This window comes from Colletes gigas, unplaced genomic scaffold (assembly GCF_013123115.1).
Source record: "Colletes gigas isolate AHSC1104 unplaced genomic scaffold, ASM1312311v1 Colletes_gigas_Sc00148, whole genome shotgun sequence".
NCBI lineage: Eukaryota > Metazoa > Arthropoda > Insecta > Hymenoptera > Colletidae > Colletes > Colletes gigas.
This window is the reverse complement of record NW_025106772.1, coordinates 1-18,643: the sequence shown is the minus strand read 5'-3', so window position 1 is coordinate 18,643 and position 18,643 is coordinate 1. Positions and strand designations below refer to the sequence as shown.

The following is an 18,643-nucleotide window of genomic DNA, read 5'->3' as shown; positions in this document are numbered from 1 at the left end:
AAATCCGAATTAAGCAATTTAATTAACAACATACCAAAACCATTTATCATTACTGGGGACTTCAACAGCCATAATACACTCTGGGGCTCAACAAGAACTGATTCAAGAGGTAACATTATGGAAAAAATCCTGCTCAACCATAACTTAATACTCCTCAATGACCAAAAACCAACACACTTTAATTCAGCTAATGGCTCTTCTAGCATAATAGACTTAACCTTAAGCAACGCCAACATCGCATACAAATGCAAATGTATTACCACCTCAGACCTGTACGACAGTGACCACTACCCGATTTTATTAAAAGTACAACTAGATCGAACAGTCAACTACCTACAACCAGCCCCCAGATGGAAATTTGAACTGGCCAACTGGAGCAAATATAGTAGATTCATTGAGCTTAACCCCTCTCTAGATAATAATGCCACAACAAACTCTTATGATATTGAACAAATAATAAAAGAATTTATCCAGATCATCATCGATGCTGCTGATCAATCCATCCCAAAAACAAAACCTCGACCCGGAAAAAAGCGCTGCACTGTACCTTGGTGGAACGAGGAATGTGAAACTGCAATAAAAAACTACAAACACGCCTTCAACAGATACAAAAAACAAAAGACAATCGCTAATCTTATACAATTCAAAAAACTTAGAGCTAGTGCAAGGAAGACCATCAAAACGAATAAGAAACAACCCTGGATAAATTTCTTATCTACAATAAATAACTCTACCCCCACCAAGGTAATGTGGAATAAAATAAAAGCAATTCAAGGCGCCCACTCAAGAAAGAATATCACAGCTTTAACTACGCCAGAAAAAACCATAACCAACGACCAGAAAGAAATAGCAAACTTACTAGTTAAAACATTTGCTAAAAACTCTAGTGATAAAAACTACGATAGCAACTTCCTCAAATATAAAACTGAACAAACATTCCCTGAGACCAATAAAACCCCCAAAATTCGAAACCAGGACCTTTTTTTAATCAACGAAGCATTCAAAATTGAAGAATTAAATAGGATACTGAAACAATGTAAAAACACCAGCCCTGGTCCTGACGGAATACCTAACAAACTACTGGTAAACCTCCCCCCAAATGGACTCAAACACCTATTAGAGATATTCAATCTCATATGGAAAAATGGCATATTCCCAGAATCGTGGAATGAGGCTATAATCATCCCGATTGTCAAACCTGGTAAGGACCATCTACTCCCAGAAAGCTATCGACCCATAGCACTAACCAATAACATGTGCAAACTATTAGAAAAAATGATCAACCACAGACTACAATGGGTATTAGAAAATAACAACACAATATCCCACCTTCAAAGCGGTTTTAGAAAGTACCACTCAACCATCGATCAACTAATTAACATAGAGGCTCAAATATGTGACGGCTTAGTAAATAATCACCACACTACTCTTATAGCTATGGACATTGACAAAGCGTATGATATGATTTGCAGAGAGAGGACATTAGATATCTTAAAAAAGCTGGGCTTTCATGGTAACGTCCTTACGTTTATCAAAAACTTCCTGAAGACAAGACGCATTAAAATTAGAACCAACAACTGTCTATTCGACGCTATGATATTGCAAAATGGAGTCCCTCAAGGATCGGTAATAAGTATAACACTATTCCTAGTATCCATAAATGCTGTTCTTTCCGTACCAAACTTACCAGTCCAAGCATATCTTTTCGTGGATGACTTAACGACAATATACAAAGGAAAATATGAAAATACCACAGAACAACTACTCCAAAACGCACTAGACAACCTACAGAATTGGGCAGTAATAAACGGTTTCCGCTTCTCTGAAACTAAAACCAAATATATAACCTTTTCCAAGCGACACATACCTACAATAAAGTTACACCTTGGAAGCACAGAACTGAAACAAGTTAATTCAATCAAGATTTTAAGTATGACATTTGATGATAAACTAACCTGGAATGCCCATATATCCAATTTAAAAAGGGAATGTAACAACCGTCTAAACATTTTAAAGACACTAGCAGCCAATACATGGGGAGCAGACATGAAGGTTCTATTAAACACGTACAAAACTACCATCAGAAGCAAATTAGACTACGGATCTATTATTTATGGCTCAGGAAAGGAATCTACACTAAAAAAACTGGATCCTATACATAACACCGCCCTGAGAATAATAACTGGAGCCTTTAGAACTAGTCCCATACTAAGCATTTTAAAAGAAGCAAACGAACCTCCGCTCAAACACAGAAGAAAACTCCTCTGCATTATACAAGCGATAAAAATATCTACTACCCCAAATAAATCCTCCTTTAAAAATACCTTTTCAGACCGCTACATCACAAAATACAATAATAAAAAACTGACTCCCAAACCTTTTTATTATAGAGTCCACAAACTTGAAGAGGAACTCAATATAACATTTTTCCCTACTATTCCACGAAGAAAAACCGGAATACCACCATGGGTCATGCACCCCATCGAAGTAAACATAGACTTAACAGTATACAAAAAATCTGACACCAATCCTGTAATATTTCGTAACCTAACCACTGAAACTATAGATCGCTACAGAAACTATATCCATATCTATACTGACGGATCAAAAACTGAAACCGGCACGGGATACGCAGTAATCACCCCGGAATCCTCACTTTCAACCAAATTAGCACCATATACATCAATTTTTACGGCTGAAGCAACTGCCATCAACCATGCTATAAAAATCTCCTACATAAACTCTTATACACACACTATTATTTTCACTGATTCAATGAGCACTTTAGAGGCACTAAGCAGCATACCATCGGATAATGACATCCTCCTCCAAATTCAGGAAACAAACCATGAAATCACAGAAAAGGGCCACAAAATAATACTCGCATGGATACCGGGACACGTAGGCATTCCAGGAAATGAAAAAGCCGACCAGATAGCAAAACAAGTAGCCAACTCACCAACTAGCTACCAAAATATTCCCACCCAAGAAGATTTAATTAAAGATATCAGAAATAAGTTAAAATGCCAGTGGGAATCTGAGTGGAGAAACACAGCTCCACCACACATCAAAAACATAGATGACGCCTTTTTTACAGAAAACACAGCAACTATTTTAACTAGAAAAGAGCAAACTGCTATAACCCGAATAAGAATTGGACACTCCAAAATCTCCCACTCATACATATTATCAAAGGAACCCATCCCAATATGCGAACACTGCAACACAACAATTACAACGGACCACCTAATCCTTGACTGCCAAAAATACAACATTCTTCGCCGTAAACACAAGCTGGAACCTCAACTTAAAGAAAACCTCACCAACAGAAAGCTACACAACCTACTGGGATTCATCAAAGAAGCAAAATTAATTGACAAAATATAAGGAAAAACCCACCCGACCGACGCCGCTAATAACCTCGCAGTGGATGCGGCGTAAATAAACCATCAAATAAAAAAAAAAAAAAAAAAAAAAAAAAAAACTTTGAAACTACTTTGTCCTTCCAGTGGGGCCCGTCTGAACGTACGAACGTGTATAATCCGACTCTTCGGAAGAGATTTGAAAATTTTATAGCAAAGTATCCCAGAAAAAAAGTATGAAGATATTGGGTTGATTGAAAAATAATTTCGTTTTTCTTATTCGTGAAAAGGAACAATTTTCTTATAATATATAAATATTTTATTGAATTATGTACTGGCCATGATGGTGCAACACCTTTTGCCATCTTCTTACTCGAATTTTTTTCACGAACGTTCGTAGGATTTCGGGGATAAGTGTATTCACCAAAAATGATTGTAATTCACCCCCGCAATTAAAAATAATTTTTTCAGAATAATTAAAAATTTTTTAATTTCGCCGAAAAATTTCGGCACCTATTCCCTGTCAATTTTTCTTAAAAATTTGTTTTTGGTTTTTAGTAATTTTGTTTGACGCCCCACAGAAAAGTTGTCTAATACTTTTTTGTAGGTATCCATGAATTATACTTCCAAACTCAATTTCAATGAAATCCATTGACTATTGTAGGAGTTATGGATGTTTCAAAATTGAACCACTTTTATGGAGTTTTTTTGCACTTTGCAGAGTTAAAGAACAACTTTTCCAACATTCTTAGAGTTTTGGCATATTCTTCATCAAAATACGCGTCGTTTGCATTTTGAAACATTAAAATTTTCCAATCCGTTCAGGAGTTATGATTTTTTTTTATTAGAATAAAGTTGGCTGGTTAAAAATACTATTAACGTCTCCGTTGGTAAAAAATCGAAACTACTTTCCGAACAACCCAATATTATTAAGAAGTAAAAGAGTTATCCAAGCTTGGAAGGAGAAAATGACTCGTTCGAAGGTTCACCGTAACGAAAGGGAGCCTAACGAACGTTCACGAGGTTTCGAACATCGCTGTATAGCGAGAGAATACAAACGAGGTCGTTTCGAGTAGAATCGGGTGCCATGATTCCGGTCTACGGTGGATAAAGGGCGAAGATTTGAAACGACACGGGACAACCGGGCAAAGAGTCGGGTCAGAAGCGAGAGATAGCTAAAGATTAGATACACGCCGGGCAGAAATGGTAGGTTGAATGATGTGAAAGCACGAGCACGGCGACGGAATCGGGGTGAAAGCCGAAGTTGAAGCCTGAACTGGACCGCCTAATCTGCATTTACATAGCATCCACCGTATCCCACGCAAATAGAATGGCTTTGGAGCGTCGAAGGCGCGGTCATTCCCTTTTCTTTCCGCGAAACACGGTCTACGGGCAGAGGTGTGGCGAGGGGGGAGGGCAGAATAGAAGGGCAAAAAAGCTTTGAGCTTACGACAATACCGCCTTAAGCCGACTTCGAGGAGTTTCGAAAGGAAGAAAACTCTGTCGGTAACAAGGGTGTATTGTCGCGCGCACAAACAGCGAAATCCTTCTTTCGCTGGGACACATGTAGGTCACATAAGATCTTTCTTTCGGGAAACGAGCATATAGCTTTAATCGATTTCCAACAGGAACAATGCTTTGGCGATATTCCGGACGAATATCGATTGGTCAAGGGAGCCAGTCGATCGGAACAATTTTACCATCAATTTTCGCGTCTCGGTCCGATGGGTCCACCGTTAAGTTTCAAATTATAACGTCCGTCTACAGGGGAAATTAGTTACAGTAATGTATACCGCCCTTCGAACGATTAAATTCCTGTCGGAACCCTTTTGTGTAATTATTTTGTGGTGTTACTTCCAGCACATGCTAGCAGAGGGCTACAGTTCTCTCGCAATTGCTCGACCGAAAACTCTGTGGAGCATAACTATAGAGCGGCACAGACATTTTTAAGATTTTTATAGTTGAAAAGGAACATTCGAAGAAAATCGTATAATATGAAGAAGTAAATAATAATCTTTGGTCCTTACGTTTATAATACGTTTAGTATTATAAGACCTTGCAAACTGCAGAATAAATAAAAAGTACTTTAAAGTACCTCTGTGATTTTTTTCACACTAATTGGTAGCATATTAAACTCCATACGCAAATTAATTTTAACTCTTCAAAGTTGCTCAAACCGAAGAAAATAGTCAAAATCAACGATATTAAACAATATATAATAATATTTAATCTTTAATCTTATATATAATCTTTAATCAGATACGAATATTGACTTTGATTCAGATGTAGGTATAATATAATATACATATAATTGATGTAAAAAATATATCTATAGAAAAAATTCAAATAAGTGTTAATTCTTTATCCTTTGACTATATTCTATGTACTCTAGTGATTTATTCGATTTTTTCAAGCATTCTTGTTAAACTGACAAAAAAAATTTCTTAAAAATTTCTTTCTCGCGTAGAATCCATCTCTGAAGCGTGTAATAACTCATATTGCAAACCCAATCGTAGCGAAAATACTGCTGTTGAGAGAGTAGTGCAAGAGGGAAATGGCTGTTATGATGGGCGCACTTTCGAATAGATAAATCTCAAGTTCCAATCTATTAAGCTCAAAAGCGGCGAGCGCAGCTAAGATGGCGGCGAGTTTCGGAAACTTCATCGACCGATTTCTCGTGACCAGGCACGATAAAGAAAGGCATGAAAGGGGTATTACACAGGCTTACGTAGCCGACACTCCCAATTAATGATATCGCGAAGCATTATGGTAACAGGAGTATCATTCGACGTCGATTATTAACGCCCCGTGAACAATTAACTGTTTTCAGAGGGGTGATTACTGCCTACGATCGTCGAAGCCATTCGCTAAATTGAATTTCGCGTAAACGAGCGTTCGCTTAGTATTGATACGACGAAAGAAAATTCCTCAAGCTGATTAAGCTATCGTGACTCCGGCGCGTTTAACTTCAGAGGGTACCTGTCACGCCAGTCGTGACAGCAGATCGAATAGGGTTAATGAAATTAAACGGACGCTGATTAAAAGTCTACTCGATCGTAACGACTCGCTCGGGGGGGGAGGGGCTGAATTAAAAATTAAATAACACGAGCGAATTAGAGTTGTATGAAATATGCAATATCGAACGTTTCCAACACGAACGTACGCAAGTTAAACCTTTATCTTGCATTGTGGCAGTAGGAGGGAAAGGAGGATAGGAAATAGAGAGCAATATAGATTAAAACGCGGTCGAGTCAAAAAGGTTTCGGCACGGTCATTTCTTTTGTGAACCCGCGATACCACTGGAAAGCTCCTGAAAGAAGCTTTCAGGTTTATCATAATTGCATCTCGGAACCCGATCTTAATCCTAATGATGAACAGGGGCTGCCAACCCAACAGAAGGTGATCCGCACGGACACAAGGAATTAGTACGCGGATCAAAATCGTGGTTGGCCTGAATTAGAAATACAATAGCCACCCAATTCTGAGAAACAATTTCGTCTCGCGTTGATGAAACTATCGAAATAGACGCCGAACTACAGCGGATAAATACTATTTGGAACGAATTATTTTATAAATAATTATAAATTATTATTGCAGAAGGTAATGGAACTCTTGGCTTTATCAAGCAGTTTTCATCGACTCTTACTAATACGTATTGCATTCGATTGTTCTGCTGTTTACTTCTGAGGTCTAATCAAGTATAAACAGTTGATAGGAAATATAAATATTTGAAGCAAGTCATAACTGATCATAATTATGACCACATTTAAAAACTTTTAAACTCACTGTCACTATTATACTTACCAGAACTATTCCTGATATAACTTATTTTTACAATTTAATCACTAAATCACAGTGCACCTCAGAGATCATTTCGTTTCAGGCGCATTTTTATTTTAGACCATCGATTTCTATTTCTAAATATGGAAATTTCGATCCAATAACCAGAATCTGCATAGCAGCAAATTCATTCTCCGCTAAATTAGCGTTTTTTATTTTATCAAATTCATCCAATCAATTGAGAAATAATTTGTTAATCATATTATAAACGACACTATTTTTAATTCTTATTGTTTTATTTTTCTGTAGTGTATTATATGTATACTTATATTATATTGTACGGGGTTACCCGTACAATAAATTATTTTTATAACATTTTTGTATTGCGTCTTTGGAGTCCACATGAACATTAAACTTACAATGATCGATCAAATGACCGTTTTTTAAATTAGGATATCTAACATACAATGTTATTTTAGTGCCATTTAACTCCGAGACTTTTCTAATAGTGTGGCGTCGCATCCCATGCTCGCCACCAGAGGGGTCGCGCTCTCACAAGCGCTCGACCGACCCCTCCGTTGCTATATATACACTCCTCGAACGACATCCCAATATCCCAGTCGTCTAACGCAGGGCGTTTTCCGTGGGGAAAATCTTCGAAAGACTCCCTCCCACCTCTTTGGGGAGAGGCGGGAGGGGTGTGTGGGATTCCCCGCGCCCATTATAACGGGCGCGGGACCTACCCACTAAAAACCCCACGGTGACCCTTCCGCACGATTTGGGAGGATACCGGGAATCGCTCGAAGTATACTTCCGGTATCCTCCCCGTGCCCGCGCTTTGCGCCCACCCGCGGGGGGACAAACGGTCCCCCCGGTAATCGCCCTGTCTCATAGCGGCAGGACGAGGCCACATCGTCCTGCCGCCATCCGTCCCGGGGCCGCGTTTTAGAGGCGGCTGCGAGCCCCAACTCGCAACCGCCGCGACCCCGTTTCTACCCCTCGGAGGCCGGCAGCTAACGGCCGCACCAGGCCACCGAGGGTGCCGCTCCGTGCGCCGGACCCGGACAGGAGGCAATGCCACCCCATCCGGTCCGACCCTGCGCCGCCTGGCGGGAGGGGGCTCCTATCAGGACCCCCCTCCCAGCCTGGGTCATGCGCCACGCCGAGGGGGCCGCCCGCGTCGCCTGACACCCAGGCGACGCTCTCTCGCCACCAAACGAGCGCGAGCCTCAGCGCGCCGCTGACGCTCGCGCTCCCTTCCCGCGGTCTCCTTCTGCAACATTACGATTTCGCAGAAGGAGGCCACGGCCCTCCACTTCTCCTCGCTGCCGAGCATGGCGCGCACCATGCCCGGCAGCGAGACATCCCGCCCGATGACGCCGATCAGGACACGGCGTTCACCCTCCCATGCAGCGCATACCTCGAGGGTATGTTCCGCCGTGTCCTGCTCAGCGTCACAATGGCAGCAACGCGCCGTCGGCTCCTTCCCTATCCGGCACAGGTATCTCCCGAAGCTGCCATGCCCCGAGAACACCTGTGCCATCCTGTAAGTGAGGCTTCCATGGCCTCTGTCCAGCCACTCACATAGGAGTGGCCGAACAGCCCCGACTGTCCGGTGCCCCGCGGTAGGCAGAGCCAACCGCTCTTGCCACGCGTGCACCACGGACTGCCGGGCCTGGCGCTTCAACTCGCCCCAAGCAGGTTCCTGCACACCCGGGACCGCCCCCACCCCCGCGCGACGGTCGACGCGGTGACGATACATCATCGCGTGCGACCGCGCGAGGAGATCCATGGGCGGCATCCCCGCAAGAACCGTCGCCGCCTCATGTGACACGGTCCGGTACCCGCGGACGACCCTTAGAGCCATCCGCCTCTGCACCCGACGCAGCATAGTCATGCCGCGCCGGGAGGCCGCCAGGTCGTCCGCCCAGACGGGGGCCCCGTATAGGACCACCGACTGAACCATTGCCACATAGAGGCGGCGAACTCGGCCCGCAGGGCCCGGTTCCCCTCAGGGGCTGTGTCCGGCAATCGTCGGCCGCAGTACGGGGCGTAGCGACCCCGAGGTACCTGAAGCTAATCACACCGTAAGCCTCCTGTTGGTCGTCACGACGACCCATTCACAATTCCTTTTTTGGTTTTGTGAATGGTACGTGACGGCAGGAGAAGCGGGGGCCTTGGCTTAACCGCCTGGGCCAAGAGTATGGCGACTCTATAAAATCGCCCTCCAATCCTAAGCTATGGTGCGCGGCGATGGGACGCATGGTTGGGGGAGAAGGCCCAATCCCAAGCGACCACCTCCGGGGCACCTGCCGAACCCCCGGAGTATTAGGCTTACCCGGGTAAGGCGGCTCTGCCCGGGTGGACCTTTATTTCCGACCTACGCGTGGGAATTACATGGATCCAATAATTAAAACGGGGATGGGACGGGTTGTTGCGTATGGGGAGGACGAGGATGGTGTTGGGGCTGGAGTGTCGGCGCTCGCGCCTCACTCAGCGCCTTTTCGTGGGGAAAATCTTCGAAAGACTCCCTCCCACCTCTTTGGGGAGAGGCGGGAGGGGTGTGTGGGATTCCCCGCGCCCATTATACCGGGCGCGGGACCTACCCACTAAAAACCCCACGGTGACCCTTCCGCACGATTTGGGAGGATACCGGGAATCGCTCGAAGTATACTTCCGGTATCCTCCCCGTGCCCGCGCTTTGCGCCCACCCGCGGGGGGACAAACGGCCACCCGGCAATCGCCCTGTCTCATAGCGGCAGGACGAGGTCACATCGTCCTGCCGCCATCCGTCCCGGGGCCGCGTCTAGTGGCGGCTGCGAGCCCCAACTCGCAACCGCCGCGACCCCCCTTCCACCCCTCGGAGGCTGGCAGCTCACGGCCGCACCAGGCCACCGAGGGTGCCGCTCCGTGCGCCGGACCCGGACAGGAGGCACTGCCACCCCATCCGGTCCGACCCTACTCCGCCTGGCGGGAGGGGGCTCCTATCAGGACCCCCCTCCCAGCCTGGGTCATGCGCCACGCCGAGGGGGCCGCCCGCGTCGCCTGACGCCCAGGCGACGCTCTCTCGCCACCAAACGAGCGCGAGCTTCAGCACGCCGCTGACGCTCGCGCTCCCTTCCCGCGGTCTCCTTCTGCAACATTACGATTTCGCAGAAGGAGGCCACGGCCCTCCACTTCTCCTCGCTGCCGAGCATGGCGCGCACCATGCCCGGCAGCGAGACATCCCGCCCGATGACGCCGATCAGGACACGGCGTTCACCCTCCCATGCAGCGCATACCTCGAGGGTATGTTCCGCCGTGTCCTGCTCAGCGTCACAATGGCAGCAACGCGCCGTCGGCTCCTTCCCTATCCGGCACAGGTATCTCCCGAAGCTGCCATGCCCCGAGAACACCTGTGCCATCCTGTAAGTGAGGCTTCCATGGCCTCTGTCCAGCCACTCACATAGGAGTGGCCGAACAGCCCCGACTGTCCGGTGCCCCGCGGTAGGCAGAGCCAACCGCTCTTGCCACGCGTGCACCACGGACTGCCGGGCCTGGCGCTTCAACTCGCCCCAAGCAGGTTCCTGCACACCCGGGACCGCCCCCACCCCCGCGCGACGGTCGACGCGGTGACGATACATCATCGCGTGCGACCGCGCGAGGAGATCCATGGGCGGCATCCCCGCAAGAACCGTCGCCGCCTCATGTGACACGGTCCGGTACCCGCGGACGACCCTTAGAGCCATCCGCCTCTGCACCCGACGCAGCATAGTCATGCCGCGCCGGGAGGCCGCCAGGTCGTCCGCCCAGACGGGGGCCCCGTATAGGACCACCGACTGAACCATTGCCACATAGAGGCGGCGAACTCGGCCCGCCGGGCCCCCCAGGTTGGGCAGAATCCGGCCCAAAGCCCCGACCATCCTCTCCAGCCGGGGGACCAGGCAGCGGAAATGCTCCTCGAAGCGCCAGTGGCTATCGAGGATCAGCCCCAGATACCTCATCTGGGGCTTCACCTCGATATTAGCCTCACCCACGCGGATCAGAGGGGGTGGCGGATCCTGCCGAGGTGAATGGAAACGCTATCACCTCGGTCTTATGGACCGCCACCGTCATCCCCATCCCTCTGATCCGGTCGACGACGCGTTGCGCCCCCTCCTCCGCGAGACGCTTGGCCCTCCCCCAGTGCGCCCCGACGGCCAGCACCAGTGTGTCATCTGCATAACACACGGCGCTGACGCCGTCGGGGAGGTCGGCCCGCAACACTGCGTCGTACGCGATGTTCCACAGGAGTGGCCCGAGGACCGACCCCTGCGGAACACCGCAGTACACCTCCCTCCGCATATGCCCATCCCGGCTCGGATACTCGATCCACCTGCCGCGGAGATAATCCCCGATGACCGCCCCGAGACAAGGGGGGACCCGATGATATTCGAGCCCCCTCCTTATCTCCTCCCAGGGCAGGGTGTTAAAGGCGTTGGCAATATCCAAGGATATTGCCAAAGCCACCCCTCCCCGGGAGACGGCCGACTCCGAGAGGGCCCTGACACGACCTATCGCGTCGATGGTCGATCGACCCTCCCGGAAACCGTACTGGCAGTCGGCCAGGCCGGGGGCACCCCGCGCCAGGTGCTCGACGAGGCGGGCAGCAATCACCCGCTCGAAGAGCTTGCCCACCTCGTCGAGGAGACAGATGGGCCGGTATGCGGAGGGAGACTCCGCGGGCCGACCCTCCTTCCGGAGGAGGACCATCCTCGCCACCTTCCAACTGGGGGGGAATCGCCCGTCCCTCAGGCATCGGTCGAACAACCGCCTGAGGTCAGCCCCAAGGACGCCCTGGGTCAAGACCCAAACCCGGCCGGGCACACCATCCGGACCCGGGGCCGTGTTACGCGCCCCGAGCCGTCTGATGGCCGCGGCCAGCTCCCCCTGAGTGACCCCCAGTTCGGCCGCCCACTCCCTTGGGACTGCCGCCTCCGCCGGAGGACGTGGTCCCCTCACCCGAATTGGGAAAAGAGTATTGACCACGTCCTCCAGCAGCCGGGGGTCAAGACCCTCGGTGACGGGGGGCGCCCACGGGCGGAGCTTCTTCAGCACCACCCTGTACGGGCGCCCCCAAGGATCGTCATCGAGGGTCTGGAGGAGATCCTTCCATGCCTGGGCCTTGGCCCGTTTGATGGCGACCTGCAGAGCAACCCGCGCCATCCGGTATGCCTCATACAGGTCATCTGCCCTCGCTCGCGCCACGCCATCGTCCGGTCGTAGACGACGGCGCGCGCGGGCGTACTGGCGTCGGGCGCGGACACTCGCGACCCGCAATTCCGCGATCGCGGCCGACCACCAGTACACCGCCCGGCGAGGAGAAGCTCGCCCGACCCGGGGCATCGACGCGTCGCAAATGGTTGCGACTAGTACCCCGAGCCGGGCAGCCTCCTCCTCCATGCTTGGCAACTCGGCCGCCACCTGCGGCCAAGTTGCAGCGAGGGCAGCTGCCATCAGGGCGTCCTTGTCCAGGCGCCGAAGCGCCCAGCGGCGCGGTGGGGTGCCATCCGGGCGGCGGTGCCGGGACGCAGCCCCGGCGGCAGAGACCTCCATCCGGATATACCGGTGATCGGAGAGTGTCTCTGCCTCCGGGGCCACCTGCCAACCCGACACCATGCGCACGGCGTTGGGGGTCGCGAATCCAACATCCACGATAGACCCCCCATATCGCCGCACGCACGTGTGCTCCGACCCCCGGTTCAGTAACCGAAGGTCGAGCCCCGCCGCCCAGTCGCCCAGGATCCCGCCGCGAACGGTGGTCCTAGGGGATCCCCAAGCCACCGACTTGGCGTTAAAGTCCCCCAGGACTAGCACCGGCCGGGCCGCGCAGCGCTGCACGCATGCCGCGACCTCGGCCAAGTACAGCTCGAACGCGGCGTGACCGCTGCGGGGCGAGATGTAGCACCCCACTACGGCGACTCCCCCCCAGTCCACGGCGACGAAACCCCGACCGCGCTCCAGAATGGAGAACGGCGGGGACCCGTCGCCACCTCCCCATACCGTCGCCACCAAACCGTCCGCGTCGCCCACCCAATGTGGGTGATCCGGCACGCGGTACGGCTCGGCGGCGACCGCCAGGCCAACCCCCCACTCCGCGAGGACTTGGGACATCATGTCCTGTGCCGCGCGGCAGTGGTTGAGATTGGCCTGGAGGAGGAGGCGGGGCGCCGTTATTTAACGGCCGTCCCAGCCTCCTCCCGGCTGTCCGTCCCCGTGGCACCGTCCACCTCCATGGTGGACGCTGCCAGCAACCGCGGTGCTTGAACCCGGGGTGGGCCCCTTCTTCTTCCCCTTCCGGGAGGGGGGAGAGCACTTTTTGCTCCCCACCCTGTGATCGGCTGGCCTCCCCATGTCCGCACATAGCGGGCAGTGGGGGGGCCGCCGAGCACTGGCTCGCGCGGTGGTCATTCGCCCCGCAGCGGTAACACTGACCGCTGCGGTCCACCGGCGAGGTGCACCACTGCCTCACGTGCCCCACTCGAGGCAGCGGTGACACTAGAGTGGGCGCGGCGCGAGTATCTCCACTCGCGCCGAACCCACCCCACCAATACCCTCCCGGATTCCGCCACCTTTCTAGCGGCGGAGAGGGGACACCGGGGCCACACCGACCCCAGGCCGGAAGGAGACCTCCACGCACCCGTTTGGTTGTCCAGGCGGCAGGGGAGGTGAACCCCTACGTGGCGCGTCCCCAGGTGGCGGATAGGGGCAGCCGCTGGGATGGGATGCGGGAATGAGGTCATCAACCTATGAAGGCTGGTGTCTGCATCCTCGCATGGCATCCCGGAGGTCGGAGCGAAAGCTCCCGCGGACCAAACACCGGTATGAATGTGTTGCGCGTGTGAATGTGTGTGTGAGTGGACTGGGGCATGGGGTATTTGCCGCGGGTTAAACCTAAGGCCGCAGGTTGGCCAGTTGGCTGCGGGTGTGTCCTGCGGCCAACATGGCCCCGCGGCCGGCGGCTTAGTCCCATGTCACGGGGCCGCGGGCGCTGGTGACCAGGCGCCTGTGGCTGAGTGGAAATGCGGTGGGAGGAGTGCCTCTCACCGGGAAGGGCCTGAAAAGGCACGGCGCGGCGGGGGACTCTGTGATGTCTCACTAGAGTTCCCGGTCCCTCGCCAAGCGCCTGAGGATGGTCACCGTGGGGTTTTAGCCGGTAAGAGTCCGGCACTACCCGCCGGCCCGCCCATCGGGTGGGCCCGCGGGTGTCCATGAGGATTTCCCCACGTACAAAAAAAAAGGTGTTCTCGGGGCATGGCAGCTTCGGGAGATACCTGTGCCGGATAGGGAAGGAGCCGACGGCGCGTTGCTGCCATTGTGCCACTGAGCAGGACACGGCGGAACATACCCTCGAGGTATGCGCTGCATGGGAAGGGTGAGCGCCGTGTCCTGATCGGCGTCATCGGGCGGGATGTCTCGCTGCCGGGCATGGTGCGCGCCATGCTCGGCAGCGAGGAGAAGTGGAGGGCCGTGGCCTCCTTCTGCGAAATCGTAATGTTGCAGAAGGAGACCGCGGGAAGGGAGCGCGAGCGTCAGCGGCGCGCTGAGGCTCGCGCTCGTTTGGTGTCGAGAGAGCGTCGCCTGGGCGTCAGGCGACGCGGGCGGCCCCCTCGGCGTGGCGCATGACCCAGGCTGGGAGGGGGGTCCTGATAGGAGCCCCCCTCCCGCCAGGCGGCGCAGGGTCGGACCCGGATGGGGTGGCAGTGCCTCCTGTCCGGGTCCGGCGCACGGAGCGGCACCCTCGGTGGTCTGGTGCGGCCATTGGCTGCCGGCGCCGAGGGGTAGAAACGGGGTCGCGGGCGGTTGCGAGTTGGGGCTCGCACCCGCCACTAGACGTGGCCCCGGGACGGATGGCGGCAGGACGAAGTGGCCTCGTCCTGCCGCTATGAGACAAGGTGATTACCGGGGGGACCCGGTAAAATAGGGTAATCAAGACGGAGTTTTCTAGACAGCTGAAATGCACGTGCGCGACTAGCGCGCACTTTCACTTGGCTAGCTTTCACTTAATTGTTTACTAGCATTCAAATTTACTAGAAAACTCCGTCCCAACCCCGGAAATGGCTTCCTCACCAGAGCCTGCCCTTTCCGCCAGTACAGTCAAACCACACCCACACAGAACAACTACACCAATCATTCAGAACCAACGACACTCCTACAACGCGACACATTAGCCAATAAGAACATTCCACCATCCATATAAATACCGACATCAGACCTGAAATAGACATTCCACGTTACACAGTCGAAAAGTCAACTACGCTCGTTCAGTACTACATTCATTTATTCCAACTATTCCGATAGTAATAACTTACTCTTCGGAAAGCGTTCCTTTCGCGCCACTCCAATTTTACCGGTCGCGAGAGTCCACGCAACAGTTATGTATTAAGTAGCATGTAAGAAATACAGTGATATAAACAATCAGCGAATACTTATTAAATTCCTGTTTACATTTTTAAATTGAAGTGTATTTGAAAAATTGATAACAGTTTTATTCGTAAGTAACTCGGAAGAATCGTGATACACGTACACGTAGACATTCACGAATAACATAATCGCGGTACGTGTTTATTTAATTGCATAGTGGTTAGTGCCTGAAAGGATTATTTGTGGATACTTGTGGACACTGTGGACAATCGTGGGGCGTGTATAATCGCATGTGGGTGATTTTTGTTCACAACATTGTGTATTGGAACTGGCATTCACCCTTTCTCTGTGAAAATCTCGTCGGGCGAGTTTTGATATGCCCTTCTGGATTTTCATAAGACAGGTTGAATCTTATTCAACGTAAGGTGTTCGCATTCCCATAAGTAGACAAAAATCTAAGGCTGTCGATAATGTCGGTAACAGAATTTTTCATGCTGCGTGAGAACCACTAGCACTGGCCTGCCGCAACCGTCCGCGCGAACGCAGCTGTTTAGCGGATTCTCATTCTACAGGCGGAACTTTAAATGTTAATAACTTTGCAACGAAGCCTCCATCAACAAATTAGTATTCTTGATTTTCGTCTTATTTTGGCCTCTACTATCGCTCATTAAAATTTTTGCTATAGATAGCCGAACACCCTGTATAAGGAGTGCGCGGCGCCCATATCTCTCTCCTCTCTCTCACACTCTCTCTCTCTGCTATGAGGCGTAAAAGTGCAACAAGTGTACAATAATTTTTTTTGTTCTATTAATTAATGTTCCAAATAGTTGTTTATTTTGTTACCATTAAATGTAAAAGATAATATATTCTTATTTCAAACTAGTGCTCGTGCAATACGGTGTGATTTGTTTCACCATAAAACCCAACACTATCGCTGTGCTTCGTTTCTCTTCTGGAGTTGCGTCTTTGTTAATAGTAGTTGGTGGAGGACTTAACTTAGAAACCGATTGTGGAACACATAATTCCACAGAGCCACCATCCTGGAATATCTAAACGATAGAAAAAACATATCGTTTACTAATAATTTTTTTTCTTTTCAATGTATATCAATAACACTGTTCAACACGAATTTTGTTTTTCCGTACCCACTAGGTGATTCTTGTAGAGCTCTGTTTCCTAAACACGAATGTGAAAATGGAATTGCTGTATCACCCTCAGTTTTTGAAAAACACGAGTTTTTGTGAAAACGTCCAATTTTTGGCAAAAACGAGGTATTACGCGAAAATTAAAAACATCAGACAGTTCCACTTAATCTTAAAAGATAGAGGAGAGATTTCTGAATATGCTAACATCGATAGTTATAATATTTTGTGCTTTTGCTTTTTTGGTTGTAAATGATCGCCAAAGTTTGAAAAAGTGTCGAAGTACGTACTTTATACACAATACTTTTGCATATTTACGAAAAGTTCTTTACCTGACACGAAATTTATACACAGGATCTGATTCTGCAGACATTTCTCAAGAAGAAACTGTCCAACAGAAGTGTAGAAGCCGTTCTCAATTGTCACAGGTCGACAAAATGTGTGTTGGGAACGCGTGCAGGATGTTTTACCGCCACACGGCCATCGCTAGCCTACCTCGGCTCGGCAGTGCCGTAGCTACCTACAAGCGAAACTGGTATAATGGTGCAATAGGGTATTCACTCTGTATACAGGGTGCTCGGCCACCCGTGGGAAAAATTTTAGTGGGGGATTCTAGAGGCCAAAATAAGACGAAAATTAAGAATATTAATTTGTTGATGGAGGCTTCGTTAAAAAGTTATTAACAATTAAATTCCAAAATTTCAAATTGTTCCGGAAAAATTATTTTCGGTTGCAGTGGTCAATTACAGTCATTTTTGGTGAATAGAGATACCCTCGAAATCCTGCGCATTTTCTAGAAAAAAATTCGAGAAGATGCTGAAATTTTTCGAGAAAATTAAAAAATTTCAAATCGTCGTGGAAAAATTATTTTTAGTTGCAGGAGTCAATTACTATCATTTTTTTTCATTAGACATACCCTCAAAATCCTATCCACTTTCGCGAAAAAAATTTGAGAATGTGTGAAATGTTTCGACGGGAGAAAAAAATTTCGAATCGTTCTGAAAATATTATTTTCAGTTCCGAGGGTCGATTACAATAATTTTTGGTGAATAGACATACCCTCGAAATTCTGCGCATTTTCTAGAAAAAAATTCGAGAAGATGCTGAAATTTTTCGAGAAAATTAAAAAATTTCAAATTGTGAGCAATTGGGTGTGTTCACACGACGATGCACGGACATTTTAAGAACGTGTCTTTCGGCGCCTACTTGTACCCATATAGGCATTATCCTCATCTGTTCTTGTTACTGTTGGTAACTACTGTTTATTCAACCGTGTGTGTTACATGTCGCATTTCCGACGATCTGTTATGTATTTATGGCGTATATTATATCGAGCTTTTAATAAATATTCCTTTAACTGCGTTTAAATAACCAACAGGTTATGGGCCCAGACGGAAGGATATAAAAAAATAAATATAAAAAAAAAGCTCGGAAATATAAGAGTTAAAATCGATCGTTATTTGAGTGCGCGTCGAAAAGTTAAAATTGATCGTTATTGAGTGCGCGTCAAAATTACGTGTGGTGCATCGAAAGCGAGAAGATGAGTACGCCGAGCTTCGTCCGAATTGAAACCTTGAACAAGGACAATTTTGATACTTGGAAAATGCAAATGGAAGCATTGCTTGTCAAGAACGACGCGTGGGTCTACGTAAACGGCGAATTCAGAAAACCGACGCTGGTAGCGGAAAACACAGAATCTGAAAACGCGGTAAGAGCATGGATAAATAACGACAAGAAAGCGAAATCAGACATAATTCTAGCAATAAGCCCAACCGAATTAAAACAAATAAAGGGCTGTAATACGTCCCGCGAGATGTGGTTAAAGCTAGAAAGCATTTATCAGTCGAAAGGTCCTGCTCGAAAGGCCACGTTATTAAAACGATTGACGCTGCATCGAATGGAGGATAATGGCGACGTGCGTGAACACGTTCGAATGTTTTTCGATACGATAGACAAACTCAACGAAAGGAAGTGAAA

The 18,643-nt window shown here is 49.3% G+C and overlaps 1 protein-coding gene across 1 annotated transcript; it reads right to left on the bottom strand.

Annotated features, from left to right (window-relative positions):
* Nucleotides 1-1,491: 1,491 nt before the first annotated feature.
* LOC122404279 lies at nt 1,492-13,274 on the bottom strand. Its single transcript, XM_043408216.1, has 3 exons — nt 12,537-13,274; nt 12,147-12,305; nt 1,492-1,542 (listed from the first exon to the last, which is right to left on the bottom strand). Exons 1-3 carry the CDS (start codon nt 13,272-13,274, stop codon nt 1,492-1,494), a joined length of 948 nt encoding a protein of 315 aa, XP_043264151.1.
* Nucleotides 13,275-18,643: the final 5,369 nt, after the last annotated feature.